Source organism: Astyanax mexicanus, chromosome 2 (assembly GCF_023375975.1).
Source record: "Astyanax mexicanus isolate ESR-SI-001 chromosome 2, AstMex3_surface, whole genome shotgun sequence".
Taxonomy (NCBI): domain Eukaryota; kingdom Metazoa; phylum Chordata; class Actinopteri; order Characiformes; family Acestrorhamphidae; genus Astyanax; species Astyanax mexicanus.
The window spans coordinates 24,527,366-24,544,557 of record NC_064409.1 but is presented as its reverse complement, the minus strand read 5'-3'; the positions used below and the strand labels follow the sequence as shown (position 1 = coordinate 24,544,557).

The 17,192-nt window shown below is 37.6% G+C and overlaps 1 protein-coding gene across 8 annotated transcripts in view; it reads right to left on the bottom strand.

Annotated features, from left to right (window-relative positions):
* ppfia2 (PTPRF interacting protein alpha 2) overlaps positions 1-8,938 on the bottom strand; it is a 227,859-nt gene extending 218,921 nt beyond the window's left edge. For 5 of the 8 annotated variants that reach the window (XM_022671468.2, XM_022671479.2, XM_049473905.1 and 2 more), the window contains exon 1: positions 8,721-8,938. In XM_022671468.2, the coding sequence (XP_022527189.2) occupies positions 8,721-8,762 (42 nt within the window). In that variant the 5' untranslated portion in view covers positions 8,763-8,938. Of the gene's footprint in view, positions 1-6,735; positions 7,103-8,720 lie in introns of all 8 variants that reach the window. The other 3 variants (XM_049473904.1, XM_049473902.1, XM_049473903.1) reach the window with 2 other exon arrangements.
* Between the last annotated feature and the right edge of the window lie 8,254 nt (positions 8,939-17,192).

The window sequence follows — 17,192 nt, the reverse complement described above, 5'->3', positions numbered from 1 at the left end:
CCTAAACTGCTGGAGCTCCAGAGTAATATGAGCCCCGGTGGGGAACGTGATGGAGTCAGTATTGACAGCTTTGATAAATGTACCGCTTTTAACTAAACCTACTTTAAGTGGAGTCAGGAGTCCACAGTGAACTGTGATAACAGCAGCTTTCTACACCGTCCTCCAGCCAATAACATTCTCTATCAGAATACACAGATTCACTAATGTTTGTGGACACCCTGCTTTTAATGAATGTCTTGAATGTATAAATGCACACATACAGTCCCATGTCTCGACCCTGCATAAAAGTATTGCCAATAGATTAGGATTCTCTAGAGAAGATAAATATACAGGAACCTTTTGGCACCATGCTTAATGCCAGGCGTGTGCTAGCAGGTATAAAGCCCCCAGTATTGTGCTGTGGAGCAGTGGAGCTGTGTTCTCTGCAATGATGGGGCTCCATTCAAGACTTTAGGGACTAGTTTGGGTTGAGTTGTGGTAGTGATCATCATCCAACATACAGACCTTCTAACCTGAACCTCAAATCTAGTAAGAGTCTTCTGTGGACAGTAGAGACAGTTACTTCAACAAAAGCAGGATAAAAAAATGTAATACCCTTGATTTCAAAAGAAACAACAAATACACTGTCCTAATACTTTTGCCTATACACTTTATCTGTCTATAACATTGACAACCTTTTAAATGCTGCCATTTAATTTAAGAAGATTTGGCACATAAATACTAGAGGCAGAATACAAATGTCCAATTTTATTTATTTTATTCCAATCTTGGATACTCATAGTGCATTATACACACATGGTGAAAATTAATTATATTCCATTAAAAATATTACCTGTTTCAAGTGTTTTTGTAATTCTTATTATATGATTATATTTGTATTTTCCTCTAGAGTTTGTTACTTATATATATAATTATATATTATAATTATTTTTATGCACCATTATCTTAGACATTTCCATCCATCTAAATACTACAGTTACTCAAGTAAAGTGAATTTTTCAAAATGCACTTATTACATTCTGTAATAAATATGCTGGCCACTGTTCTTTAAGTACAGATACTACGTATTATTATCACAGTGCCAAATCAAATGTATCACAATGTGATCAAATATTTACATTTTGACCAGTGCTAATCCATATTACAAATATTATGATGTAATACTAAATATAATACAGAACACAAACACAACCTATAATAAAAAAGACCTCTATTTTACCACGTCTGTCCCTGCAACCACCCAACAAATGCTAATATTAATGGAGTGTTAATATTAATAACACAAGATTTCAGAAGATCTCTGCAAAATCTCTTTCGAGACAAGGCTGCTAATTGGTTGACAAGCTAAGTCAGTCAATTACTCCAATTGTGCACCAAACCAAGTGTCCCTGGGGAGCGGGGGGAGGGTATTTACTGGCAAGACAGCACCATTTGAAGCTGGCTGACGAGTTCAAGGGCACTGTGAAAAACATCAGGCCCAGAATTAATGCACTGAAACTGTAGGCAGGCGGGCCAGCGGCCAAAACAGAGAGAAACAGCCCAAATTCTGCATCTCCATCTCCAGGTCAGGTACCGAACCGGCAGCAAAGACAGCAGCCCAGTTAAAGCCCCTCTGATGAGCACTGGAGGATCAGATTACACCCAGCCAGGATGAATGAGCAGAAGAAGGAGGCGGGGTGAACAGGGTCAGTACAGATAGTATTGTAGAGCTACTTTAACACATCATTACAGACAGGATAACAACACTAATTTAACAAGGTCAATCCAGATAGTACTGTAGTACTTATTCAACCACATAAATCTGTAAATGGGTTCTGAATCGCACAATGATTACTTAGCCCAATGCATTCACCAGAATCAAAACTTGTTCAATTAATAAACCAACATTTTATATGGGTTAGTGTGTTTAATCTATTTGGGACTGTAGCAATAATATAACAAAGTATAGTATGAATGTAACAGGTTTAGTCAACATAGTATTACAGGTCTACTGTAACAGGGTTTATCTAAATAGTTCTCAAGTTCTAATGTACCAGGGTTTATTACATATTACTGAAATACTGATGTAAAAGTAAACTCTGCTACCAATGCAATAAGTACTGTAGTACTAATATATCAGGGTTAATCTACATAGCACTGAAGTACTAATGTAACAGGGTAAAGCTACACAGTATTATAGTACTAATATACAGGAATAATCTACATAGTACTGGATTACTAAGGCAAGGCAAGGCAAGTGTAGTACTTGTGTAACAATACAGTAAATCTACAAAGTACTGTAATATAAAAATAATAATATAAATATATTAGGAGATTCAAATAGGAGAACAACTTGCAATTGGCCAACTTAAATACCTTTTCTCATGATTGGATACACCTGGCTATGAAGTTCAAAGCTCAATGAGGTTACCAAACCAATTTTGTGCTTCAGTAAGTCAGTAAAAAGTAGTTAGGACTATTCAAATCAACAAAATGATAAGGGTGCCCATACTTTTGCACCGGTCAAATTTTAGTTTAATGCATATTGCACATTTTCTGTTAGTACAATAAACCTCAGTCCATCAGTTATTATATATATCAAACAGAAATGGCTGTTGCAAACACCCAAATATTTAGAATTAAAAATGATTAAGATTAATAGGGGTGCCCTATTATCATATTTTTCATATGACTGTATGTAACAGGAGTACTCTATATAGCATTGTAGTCCTAATGTAACAGGGTAAATCTACACAGTAATGAAGTACTTATGTATGAGGGTAAATCTACACAGTACTGTAGTACTCATGTAACAGGGTTAATCTACACCATACTGTAGTACTCATGTATCAGGGTAAATCTACACAGTACTGTAGTACTAATGTAACAGGGTAAATCTACACAGTAATGAAGTACTTATGTATGAGGGTAAATCTACACAGTAATGTAGTACTCATGTAACAGGGTTAATCTACACCATACTGTAGTACTCATGTATCAGGGTAAATCTACACAGTACTGTAGTACTAATGTAACAGGGTAAATCTACACAGTAATGAAGTACTTATGTATGAGGGTAAATCTACACAGTAATGTAGTACTCATGTATCAGGGTTAATCTACACAGTAATGTAGTACTCATGTATCAGGGTAAATCTACACAGTACTGTAGTACTAATGTAACAGGGTAAATCTACACAGTACTATAGTATTAATGTAACAGGGTAACTCTACACAGTAATGTAGTACTAATGTAACAGGGTAAATCTACACAGTACTGTAGTGCTCAGGTATATCAGGGTTAATCTACATAGCACTGAAGTACTAATGTAACAGGGTAAAGCTACACAGTACTATAGTACTAATATACAGGAATAAACTCATGTATCAGGTAGGGGTGAGCGATATGGCTCTAAAATAATATCACGATATTTCAAGGTATTTTTGCGATAACGATATACTTGGCGATATAGGAAAACTAAAATAATTCATTCATTTCAGGAATATAGTATAATAGTATAACAGTATAATCATAATGTGGTAAAATAAATAATATAGCGTAAAATAATATCATGCAGCAAATAAAATTGCAGAATATTTAGTGCATGCATATAAACTGCAAACTAAAACAATTATACAATAAATACACCTAAAACTTCACAGTAAATAATAAACTACTTTTAAGACAGAGCAGCCCTATTATCACGATATGGATTTTTAATATCATGATATTTCTGTGTCACGATATATTGTATACGATATAATATTGCCCACCCCTAGTATCAGGGTAAATGTACACAGTACTGTAGTACTAATGTAACAGGGTAAATCTACACAGTACTGTAGTATTTATGTAACAGGGTAAATCTACACAGTAATGTAGTACTAATGTAACAGGGTAAATCTACACAGTACTGTAGTGCTCAGGTAACAGAGTAAATCTACACAGTAATGTAGTACTCATGTATCAGGGTAAATCTACACAGTAATGTAGTACTAATGTAACAGGATAAATCTACACAGTACTGTAGTACTAATGTAACAGGGTAAATCTACACAGTACTGTAGTGCTCAGGTAACAGAGTAAATCTACACCTTACTGTAGTACTAATGTAACAGAGGAAATCTACACAGTACTGTAGTATTAATGTAACAGGGTAAATCTACACAATACAGTAGTACTAATGTAACAGGGTAAATCTACATAGTACTGTAATACTCATGTAACAAGGTAAATTTACACAGTACTGCAGTACTAATGTAATTAATAATCTACATGGTACTATAGTAATAATGTAACAGTGAATATACACAGTACTACAGCACTGTGCAAATGCACATAATACTGTAGTTTTACAGTTTATCTTTACAATACCAAAGTATTTATGTAAAAAGAAAGGTCTAAACTGTGGAACTAATGTAGGATAGTTGGTTTAATCTGCATAGTACTAAAGTACTAATCAAACAGATTTCATTTATAAAGTACTGTAGTACTAATCTAACAGGTTCTGGTATTGTATTGGTATTGTAGTACTAGGTTTAATTTACATAGTATTGTCATATTAATGTATCATGTTAGTATGGTAATACTTATCTAACAGGAGTAATCAACACAGCACTGTATGTTACACAGTCCTGTAGCATTAATTCTGTATAATACATTTGTATATGTAGCTATAAATATAACTATAATGAATTTAATCTACATAGTAGTACATGCGCAAACAAACAAACGCAAACATTCTTAAAAATAAACGCAAACATCACCCTCATCTACAAACACACACACACTGCTACTTGAAATATTAAATAATCAGCATATAAGGTTTAATATTATTATTATTATTATTATTATTATTATTATTATTATTATTATTATTGCATAAATTAAAGCATGCACACACTCCACAGTAGGGTGACAGGGATGCTGTTTTTTGGTAAGCCTTAGCTTAGCACAGTAATGCAGCATCAGTACCTCAGTACACTAGCTGGCCGGTAATGGTTGAGTGAGCAGCATGACCTCATCACACCATTCCAACATACACATTAAACACATCAGCAGTTAAAAATTAATGACGGATGTGTGGTAATAATCACACGCCGGTCAGCGTGGGGGCACTGCATGTGTGCATGCTGCTGCTGCTTTTTATAGCCTGACCGGCGTTCTGAAACAAAGCCCAGCCGAATGCATCCGAACAGCACAGCAGACTGTCAGCTGATTATTAATTAATGCATTAATGCTTTATAATGCTTTATAGTGGACCTGAGCTCAGCACTGCACTGAGTGTCGGTGCATGTGTGTAGAACTGTTCTGAAAATTATCAATATCTTGATTATAGAGAATTAACGTATGTTACAATATACAGACACAATCTCTATTATTGTAGCTGAACTCAATAATCCCCCATGCTTTTCTATCAGGTTAAATCCACATAGTACTGAAATACTTTCACAGTATTCATTTACTGTACATGCAACAGTATGCAGAAACAACAGTACTAATTGTAACAGCAAACAGGAAACTTCTTTATACAGTACTGTAGTAACAATGTCGATTAATCAATTAATCTACATAGTACTGTAGCACTAATAAAATAGGGCAAATCAGCACAGTATTGTAGTAGTAATGTAAAATGACTAATCTAGATAATAATGTAGTAATAATGCAACAGGGGTAATTTACAAAGAATAGTAGTACTAAAGTAACAGGACAAATCTAGATTGTATTGCAGTACTAACGTAACATGCTTTATCTACATAGTATGGCAGTACTAATGCAATAGAGAATCTACATAGTATTGTAACACGGTTAATCTACATGATATTGTAGTCCTTATGTTACAGTTAATGTACATAGTATTGTAGGACTAATGCAACAGGGGTAATGTTACATAGTATTGTAGTACTAGCAAGTAGAGCACATCAATGTAAATATAATGGTATGTCGATTTTGTGTTTAAAAACAGTCGATTCATCTTAATTATTTTACTTATTTAGGTATATACATACCTAACATATAAGTATATACATATTTCAACTGGAATTTCTACATTTTCCTAATTTTTAAATGTTTATTGTTCTTTAAATCGTTGTCACTGCATTATCATTATATAAGTCACATAACATGATCTTAAAGTATAAAATATAGTAATTTAATTTATTTATGGGACAATACATTGGCCATACAAATACAATACAATAGTTATGGGCTTAAAATGTCTATGTAGTAGAGCAGCAGTCAGCAATGTGGTGCTAATGCACAGGTTCTATACAGACTGGCTTCTTTATGTGATGTGCCATCCTATATGTATACATATGTGTACATATGTGTCTGTTTTTTCACTTCATGCTTTTGCCCTTTATTAACCTCAGCCCTCACACACACACACAAGGCCTTTAGAGCTGCTGTGTGTGGCTAATTGAGGAGAATCCTCAGCCATTGTCTGAAGTGCATTACATCATGCCTCAATCTCAGTGTGTGTGCTATTTTCATTCACTGCACCGTGTATTAACACACAAAACACTAACACACCGTGCATGAAATGTCATTCACACACATATATGCATGCATTCACTCGTTCATTTTTGCATGCATGCACTCCCTCACGCTCTCATGACTGCCGCTCACCACTCTGACGTTACCACATCATCACGAGAACATCTGGAGGGGGGGCAACTTTATGTCATAAAAACAAATGACACACACACTCACATGCACGCGCGCACACAGACACTCACTCACATGCACCTACTCACCTCTCTTTAGATTGCAGCAGCAAAAGCAGAAACAGCAGAAGCTACAGGATCAGGTGCACCAATGCACCGAGCAGCACACAGCTGGAGCGCGCGCACGAGCACGGGCACGAGCACGAGCCTTCTGCCTGCTCGCTCCTTCTTCTAAGCGCGAGAGCGGGCGCGAGCCTCCGGGTCCTGCACGAGTGGCGGCGGGAGCAGCTGTAGCAGCCGCGGCGCGAGAAATCCCCCGTAACCGCAGCGCGCGAACACCGCTGGCATCCTGCTCACGTCCCGGCGCGCGAGGCCGTTCCCGCTCCTCCTCCTCCCCCGCGTGGACTCTCCCACCGACCGCCGCACGGAGGCTGTACGGCGCGGAGCCGCGGACCTGCTGGGAAAGACCATTAGAGAGGGGAGAGGGGGAGGAGCCACCGCTGCTTAAAGCTGCAGCTGTGCACTTTATAGACTGGGTTTTTACTATTACTATGCAGGGATTTAATATTTTTACTTATCAACAAATATTTCACAATATAACATGTACTATAACGCAAACATATTCGCTCCGATTCAAATCATTGAACATGCAGACTGCTTACACTAACATTAGTGAAAGAATGGGTATTTCTCTGGAGCTCAGTGAACTTCAGTGTGGTAATGTGATAGGCTGCAGTACAGTTCAATCTTGAAATTTCCTAACTACTAAATATTCCACAGTCAACTGTCAAGGTTATTATAACAACGTGGAAGCGACTGGGAATTAAAGTGACTCGCTCTGTTAGTGTAAAATAACATAGCAGGGTCAGCGGATGCTGGGGAGCATAGTGCATGGAAGTCTCCAACCTTCTCCTCCAAACTTCATGTAGTCTCCCAGATTAGTTTAAGAACAGTAGAGCAGAGACAGCTTTTTGGAATGGGTGTCCACGGCCCAGGAGCTCAAGCCAAGTCAAACTTTTGGCAATATACTGAATATTTACTAAAATGCATTCAATATAATACAGTTTAGATTTTTTGTAATAAATATATATATTTTTTTTACCGTGGACGAAAAATCCCAACACTGCAAAATGAAAAGAGCTGCAAAAGCCCAAAACACATCAATCAAAATGACAACACATGCGCTGCAAATAGACAAATGTGCTGCAAATACCGAAATACACTGCAAATACAAAAACAGGGTCCATATGCCAAAGCTTTGTGAATTTTTAAAAGCACTTGTCGTAATTGTAAGAGTATTTTCTGACACTAGATTGGGATGTAAAAAACACAATGGATAATATATTGAAATGTTCGGAATTTGTTTGACAGAAATTATTCAGTCGAAAAGACCTATGAATGTATACTAAACAAAATAAAATATATATAGCAAAATGAATGTGAACCTGTAAAAATTGACAATGTCCAAATGTTTAATTTTATTCAGTTTTCTTCTCAGATAATACGAAAGTCAGCAAAAGTTTCTAAGGTCGTGTGGATATATAGCAGAAGTCAATAATGTAAATATTGTAACAGGCCTAATTAAATGCATGACATATCAAAGAAAAACGTCAATGTTTAAATCCCTTGGGGGGGGGGAAAGCATATTACTTTTATTTACTAATTCAAGCTACTTTGTTTAATACGAAGCTTGGGTGTTATGTTAAGCATTCAGCAAAGATTAAACAAGAAAAAAAGTCGAAATATGTTAAAACACTCCTCAAAAACCACCAAAATGCACTCCTCAGACCTCTCTGAGATCTGTGTGGGTGTAGTTATAATATTTTAATGGACATGTGCAAGCGAGCAAGATTTTGTACCAGCTTCTGTTTTATGCAGCTCATTGTAAAATGCTGTTTCTGTTCGTTGTTTAGTTTGTCTGTGACCAAAACACCTACTATTTAGATACATTATATTTTATATTGTATATTTGGGCATTCCTTGGGAAACCACAGAGACAGAGAAAAGAAATGCACACATACTTAACTTAGGTAAGCTAACGTTAGCTGACTAACCTAGCTAATTAACTATCTAACCTGCTTCAGCAGCGTCCGAGTAAACTCCACCAGCCAAAACATTATATTCAGCAGTGTCCTAACAGGTCAGTCTCCTCCAAAAGCGTCCAGTACTGTAGCTCCTTTACTACGGAGTGTAAATCCTTTAAACACATGGGTTTAGGGTTTTTTTTTACTCTTTGATGGAGTAAAACCCCATGTTATACCGAGCTATTTCAAAAGCATAATCCCAACGGTCACCGCAGATTCAAACCAGCGTCTCGCGCTCTTCCTGATTGGCTGTTACATAACGCTCAGTCTCCACACGCTGCTATAAAAGCGGCTGATAACCAAGCATAAGCTAGGAGCTTCTAATAAAATGACTAGTTTGAAGTAAGTGTTTCCAAAATAGTAGCCAATTAGGACTAGGTGTTCCTAATAAAGTGTCTAGTGAGTGGAAACACAAGAAAGTTGTGTATTTCTAATAAACTGGCCAGGTAGATGTAGGTGTTTCTAAAAAAAAAAGTCCAGAAAGTGGAAACACAAGAAAGTGGATGTTTCTAATAAACTGGCCAGGTAGGTGTAAGTGTTTCTAATAAAACGGCCAGAAAGTGGAAACACAAGAAAGTGGGTGTTTCTAATAAACTGGCCAGGTAGGTGTCGGTGTTTCTAATAAAAAGGCCAATAAGTGGAAACAAAATAAAGTGGGTGTTTCTTATAAACTGGCAAGTTGGGAGTAAGTGTTTCTAATAAAGTGATCGGTAAGTGGAAGCACAAGGTAGCAAGTGTTTCTAATAAAGTGGGCAGTTATGAGTAGGTGTTTCTAATGAAGTGGCCAGTGAGTGGACGCACAAGGTAGTAGGTGTTTCTAATAAGGTAGCCAGGTAGGAGTAGGTGTTTCTAATAAAGTGGGCAGTTAGGAAGAGCCAGTGAGTGGAAATAGAAAGTTATTGGTGTTTCCATTAAAGTGGCCAGTTAGGAGTAGGTCTTTCTAATGAAGTGGCCAGTGAGTGGAAGCACAAGGTAGGTGTTTCTAATAAGATAGCCAGGCAGGAGTAGATGTTTCTAATAAAGTGGCCACACTGGCCAGTGAGTGAAAGTGAGTTTCTAATAAAATGACCAGTAAGTGGAAGCACAATGTATCATAGGTTTTTTTTAAGTGGCCAGTGAGTTGAAATAGCGAGTTAGAAATAAGCATTTCTAACAACGTGGATTAAAAGCACAGGGTAGGTATTTCTAATAAAGTGGCCATTGAATCTACCCAAGAATGCCTCTTTTCCACCTATAGGTTGCTAATCTTAAACCTTGAGGGTTATGGTGCTTACCTGTAAGTCCGGCAGCGTTCCCAGCCAGACTGAAGGACCGAGGTCTGGACTCTGACCTGCTGATTACATTGCCAGTACACACACAGTTAGTCCACTGGTTCCACCATGTTCACTACAAACTATTAAGAGTTAATAAGAGAGCGAATTAGCCACACAGATGGTGGTCAAAAAAGATAACATGCAGCAGATGCTGAAGCCAGTGGACCATTTCTTAGCTCTACTTTTTTCTGAAATGATGACTTTATTACAGGAGAAAAAAACAAAAACAGTTTTAACATTTACTGAATAATTTAAGAAATAATATGTGCTCAATGACATCAAGCATGTAAAATGGCTACTGCAGTCCAATTTCAAACAGAAAAACCAAAAAGAGGGGTCTGCTCATGCAGGTTGAGGACAACAAAATCTACACATATAAGAACAAAGCATGTTCAAAAACATCTGCAATGACATTTGTATCTAAATTGAGTCAATATATGGTCAATAGTTTGTTTTTTGCTGTATATTTCTGTCATGCTGGTTCTTGATGGGGTTATAAACAGATGTGAGTCTGATCCTCCACTGTGATAGATATTAGCATGTTGTTGTAATCTGATGGCATAAGCCTTGATAACCCAGCTGCGTGCAAAGCATTGAGTATGAATGTGGGACACTTAACTTACTAAAATACCTAACCAGGGCACTTAACAAATAATTATATATAGAACATACTGACTGAAGCTCTGTGATCAAAATATGTCAGATATGCATGTTTCCCTTAATATCAGATCACACATGCACATCATACAAACTGCACCTTTAAGTGGTTGTTTATTATACAGTATACCAGTCAAAGTTTGGACACACCTGATTTTTTATTATATTAAAAAAATCTGCATTAGATTAGATTAATACTAAAGTCAAATACTATGAAGAAAACATATGGAATTATTGAGTAAACAAAAATGTTAAACAAACCAGAATAAGTTTTATGTTTTAGATTCTTCAAAGTAGCACATCTTGCTTAGATGTCAGCTTTGCACGTCTTGGCATTTTCTTAGTCACCTGGAATGGCTTTCAGTTAACAGCTGTTCTGAACTTGTCAAGAGTTAATTACTTGAGTTACAATAGGTTATATACAGTGAATAGCCCTATTTGAGTAATGTTCTAATACATATTATGACAAGAACTACTTATCTAAGCCAAGATAAGAAGGTTATGATTAAACAGGCTCAGGATTTGTTCTTCAGGGTTACCAGACTCAGAAATCACAAGTTAACAGCACCCCAGATAAGAGCCCACCTATATGCTTCACAGAGTATTTTGGTTTGTTTAAAAACTTTTAAGTTTTCTACATGACTTTGTATGCCTTCATAGTCTGGATGACTAATTACTAGTTTACAGCGTAGGAAAGAAAAAAAGAAAACACTAAATAAGAAGGTGTGTTCATACTTTTGGCTGGTGCTGTATAATTACTAAGCGACTTTTGTCAGAGTGTAAAATGATAAGATGCTGTTTAACAAATTGTTTTTCGCCCTAGCTGAACAGATAATGTTAAGCGACATTTTTAAATGATTCCAAGAATGTGAGCCTGTAACATTACAAAAATAATGTTCAAAGAATGTTCTGAAAACGTGTGATATTGCATCACAAATTTATTAGAACTTTCTCACATAATGTTTCCAGCTAAATGAATACTAACATTATGAAAACATTTAACAAAAGTAAAAATTAAAACATTGACCCAAGTGACAAAAACACACAGAAAAAATGACAATGTTATTTTGGAGACACAATATTTATTTCATATTATAGAAATATGAAATGAATAACTCTACAGATGAGCTGACTCTCTGTGATTTCAGTGAGAAATAATTTTAATGTAATGTGCTGAGTGTATGGAGTGTCTGGGGAAATACAGCCAGGTCTAAAACTCTATATTTACATCTGCTCTCTGTCAGAGAGCTACAATAGAAAATCAATACAGAGCAAAAACTCCAGATATTATACCCACAATCCCATGGGCTCTGTCTGCTCACTCCACTGCATTAAAAATACATGCATTTAAATATAAGGACAAAAGTATTGGGACAACTGATCATTTATTGTTTATTCTGAAATCAAGTCTGTTATAAAGATCTTATCTTGTTTTTGTTGGAGCAACTGTTTCTACTGTTTCTGCTATTTTCTACTGAATGTCTACTATATTCTGATTCTCACATCCCCAACTCACCACATCTAAAAGTAATGGAGGGCGCTACATCATTCTAGTGAACACAGTTCTAATTGTATTAAACCCCAGCCTTTGTTTACTGGCCCATGTGTCTTATCCTCAGTGACCACATATATACCAACCTAGAAAGCCACGGCCCCATGGAACGTAGGCCCCATATAACACACCATCTATGTCTAATTAACATCAGCCAACTTCAAAAACTCTCAGTTTACTATATTACAGGAGCTCTCCCATGAGCCTCAGCAGCTGACAGAGACTCGCAGTCCACTGCAGCTTATTATAAACACATTACCGTTTAGGCTAATAAGTCACATGAACAGTCCAGGTGTAAAGAGAATCTTTAATGATGAATAATACCAGCTAAACCACCCGGAAAGAAATACCTGTAGGACGCATTAGAGATTTATAGACTCACTGCTGCACAGATCTGCTGCAGGCACCAAAATCTGGTATAACTAAAGCAGTCTTTGTGTGGATCAACTGATCTGTGGTCAGATTTGTTTGTAGTGAGAAAACACTTTTTTTGATAGTTCTGACTTGGTTTGAATCAATTATAGGAAGTTGAATCAGGTTTTCATCACCCATTAAACAATAGAAGAAGAAAAAGGAGCATGATTACGCTGGTGGTTTCTTGTTTATAAACAGAAAAAATATCCATCTCATTCTGCTGCACTCAAATGGAATCAGATTCTGACATTTTTTTTATTACTATATTTGTCATTAATGTCTATTATGTGAATGTGTATAAATAGCCAGTTAAATTATTTAATTGAATAGATATATTAATATTAGAGACAGCTCATACATTTTGCAGAGCAAAATAATTTTATGATTATAAAAAACATACCATATCAGGTTTGTACAAACTTTTGACTTGTTGTGAATGTACTGGTATGTTGTCTGAAATTGCAGTTTTAAATCCCCGTACAGTGATCTGATGCTAATTTACAGGTTGTGTATAAAAGTAACAGTTGACAGGTGTGTTGTCCGGGTCGCTGATTAACAGCCCACCTGTAGCTGCTGCAGCTCCGGTATAAATTATGAATGCTGAGTGGAGCTCTGGGGCAGTGGGACAGTGTGTAACACTCCTCAGAAATGAACTGGGCTGAAATAAACCGGATTGAATTACAGCTCCCACTGGGCCAACTCTGGCCGGGTCCACGCTGGACGCTGTCCGCTGTCCGCGGTGCTGAAGCTGGGATATGAAGAGCGCTACTGCTGCCACAGGCCAACACTCAGCACTGCAATGGGTTATATTTTACTCTACATTGCCATATTATACTAAAATGTGCTACAGTGTACTTCACTATTTTACATTATGCTTCAGTATACTTCAGTATGTCCCAGACTGTCTGGGGCAATGGACCATCACACAGTGGAAACAGTGTAATGTGGTGAGACCAATCTGTATTCCTATCCTGGGAGTGCTCAGTGCTATGTTCTGTTCAGTGTCTGTTCAAAGATAGTCCCACCCTTCAACAAAAAGCATAGCATATGCTATGAGTGGAGGGGCAGCGTCCTAGTGGGAAAACTTCGTCCACATCACGCCCCACCCAACATCTTCTGTATAAGGAGATATATACAAGCGCAGTAGCCATACCAAATCACAATTTTTTTTTTGTGCATTATTGAGCCAAAGGCTACAAATGGTCCATGTGTTTTTGCCAGTGATTTAAATTTGTTGTTGAAAAGAGTATTTTGGTCTTTCCCCTTTTAAACAGATAGGAGGCTTGGTGGTGTAGCAAAGATGGTCACTGAGTAAACTGATTTACCTTGAAAGACTTACGGTCATACATGCAAGGACGTTCTACAGCCACGTGTTCCCTTTCGGTAGGACAGTGCTTACCCACACACAGCAAGAGTTTTCAAGGAATGTCTCCACCAGATTGTAACATTATTACCAATCCAGCATTTATGGAATCAGCTTGGACATTGAGCAGGATCTATAGGCCCTGCAGCTGTAACATATGTGGGTAAATGTGCTGCAGGGTGCCATTTAGAACCTGTATACCTCCATATTCAAATGTATTACATCCTGTATCCATGCTAGAAGCTCTAACTACTAGAGCCTCCTTTCCTAGTACAGTTACCCCCAATAAACCTATCCTTTACTCTAATATTGTAATCACTCTAATATATCATCATTACATTACAACATTCATCAACTTTATGTCTAATTATTTTTCTTTTTAGGGGTGTCCTGGTGTTTCCCACTTTCCCAGGGTGAGCTTTTCCTCTGAGATCAAAGGGGATGTGTTTTAGCAGGTCTGACATTTTCTAGCACTGCACTGCTGCTCTGCTTTCAAGTTTGAAGCTGCATTATATGCTTTATCAGCTGATTCCCACAGCCAGACAAATCCTCCAGCAGCTGGACTCCAGCGTCTCTCCACTGCAGGAGACCAGCATATTACAGGTGTACATCTCAGGCCCCAGCCTGATTACCATTCTTTAGGGAACAATTCGGTTTATCATTGAATCTCACTTTTCATTAAGTTTTCGTATTCCACTAGATTTCTGTACATTTGAATTTGACAAGAACAATAGCGAACTCACAATGTTAACTAGGAAACATATATTGCTGTCAAACATGCCAGATCTTTTTTGGAACTAAGAAAGGAGCATCAGGACTGTTCTTCTTAGCAACAAATCCAAAAGTCAAGTTCTGTCATGGTACAGGGGTAAGTATATGTATGTACATGTGTGTGCTGTGCTGTACATTAAGATTTCAGGGTAACATATACAACATATGCTCTGCTTGAATTATATTACGTCGGGATAAGGTGTAGTTTAATGGTGTTAGGTAAGTGTATGGTGAGGTTGAGTAGTATTAGGTAGGGATACAGTTTGGTTTAATGGTGTTAGGTAAGGTTAAAGTGTGGTTTATTGGTGCTAGATAGTGTAAGGTGTGGTTTAGTAGGGATTAGATGGGTAAGGTGTGGTTTGTGGTTGGTCCCATGTTTTGGCCCATGTTTCTGGGCTGCGGCTCTGGGCTATAGTTCTGGGTATTGGTTTTGGGCTATGGTTCTGGGCTGTGGCTCTGAGCTATAGTTCTGGGCTATGGTTCTGGGCTGTGGCTCTGGGTATTGGTTCTGGGCTATGGTTCTGGGCTGTGGTTCTGGGCTATAGTTCTGGGTATTGGTTCTGGGCTCTAGTTCTGGGTATCTTGGTTCTGAGCTGTGGTGGTAGTGATCTCTGGCGGGTCTGAGCTTTTGTATGTGTGGGGAGTCCTGATACACACATGCTGATTGGCCGCGTAGGGTTTCAGTTGCCAGGCAACCATCCAGCGGTGACCGGGGCGTCGCTGATAGACAGCTGCTGATGCTGCATGGCCCAAAGAGATGGGACTGGGTAGCGCCACGGCAACAGTAACATGGCAACACAGCATCACTGCAACATGGTAACACGGCTACCCTGCTTTAATCACTCCTTATACCCAATACACAATCTCCTCTCTGTCATTCTCTCCCTCCCTCCCTCCCTCTCTCTCTCTCTCTCTCTCTCTCTCTCTGTATATATATATATATATATATATATATATATATATATATTTTACACTCTCCTTTTGTCCTATGCACCCCTCATCTTTTTCTCTACCCCATCAACAATTTTCTCTCTGTCTATCTCTCTCTCTGTGATATTGTATCACTAAAGAAAATCCCCCACTTCCATAAGTAATATTTAGTGGGTCGTCTCGCCCGCGTATGAAATTACTCAGACCTTCAGCCGATTCAGCCTAGAGAGTGAAGTATGAATCTGTTCCTAAGAGCTCCTGATTCAACACATTGATCCAATGAACTGAGTCATTTCTCTAGGTCAGTATGTTCTGGTCATGGTTTCTCTTCCATGGAATGAGAAGAGTAGATTGGTTGGATGTTTAAAATGTAAATTACAGTGGTATGAAAAAGTTGGGCACCCCTGATAATTTTTGCTTAATAAATCATTGGTTTTTTTTTTTCGGAATTTCAGTTAAGTATATCATATTGCAGATAAACAATGTAATATTTGAAAAGTGAAATGAAGTTTATAGGATTTACAGAAAGCATGTTATAATTATTTAAACTAAATTAGGCAGGTACATGAATTTGGGCACCCCAACATAAAATTACATCAATGTTAAGCATATCCTCCTTTTGCAGATATAACAGCCTCTAAACACTTCCTATAGCTTCCAATGAGGGTCTGGCCTCTGGTTGTAGGTTTTTTGGATCATTCTTTACAAAACATCTCCTGTTCAGTCAAGTTACTGAGCATTAACAGCCTGCTTTAAATCACACCACAGATTTTCAATAATATTCAGGTCTGGGTACTGAGATGATCATTACAAAATGTTGTACTTGTTCCTCTACATTAATGCTTTAGTAGATGTTGAGCAGCGTTTATGGTCGTTGTCTTGTTAAAGTATCCAGCCCCAGACACATTTCTTACTGATTCTTGAACATTATCCAAGAATCTGCTGATATTGACTGGAATCCATGTGACCCTCAACTTTAACAAGATTCCCAGTACCTGCAGCTGATCACACCATGCATACCATCCTCAAAATAACTACATTTTAGTTTCATCTTATTTCAAAATTTAGCTTCAGCATACCTCAAGCGACTCTGTTTGTGGCGTGTGCTCAGAATCGTCTTCATCTGCATTTCTCTCCCATACAGCCTCTCCTTGTGTAAAGTGCGCTGAATAGTTGAACGATGCACAGTGACTTCATCTGCAGTAAGATGATGATGTAGATCTTTGGAGCTGCTCTGTGGATTAAGTATGACTGTTCTCACCATCCTTCTCCTCTGCTTATCTGAAAATTTTCTTGTTCTGCCACTTCAGGTCTTAATTAGAACTGTGTCTGTGGTTCTCCATTTCCTCACTATGTTCCTCACAGTGGAAACAGACAGCTGAAATCTCTGAGATAGCTTTTTGTATTCTTCTCCTAAATCATGATGTTGAATAATCTTTGTTTTCAGGTTATTTGAGAGTTGT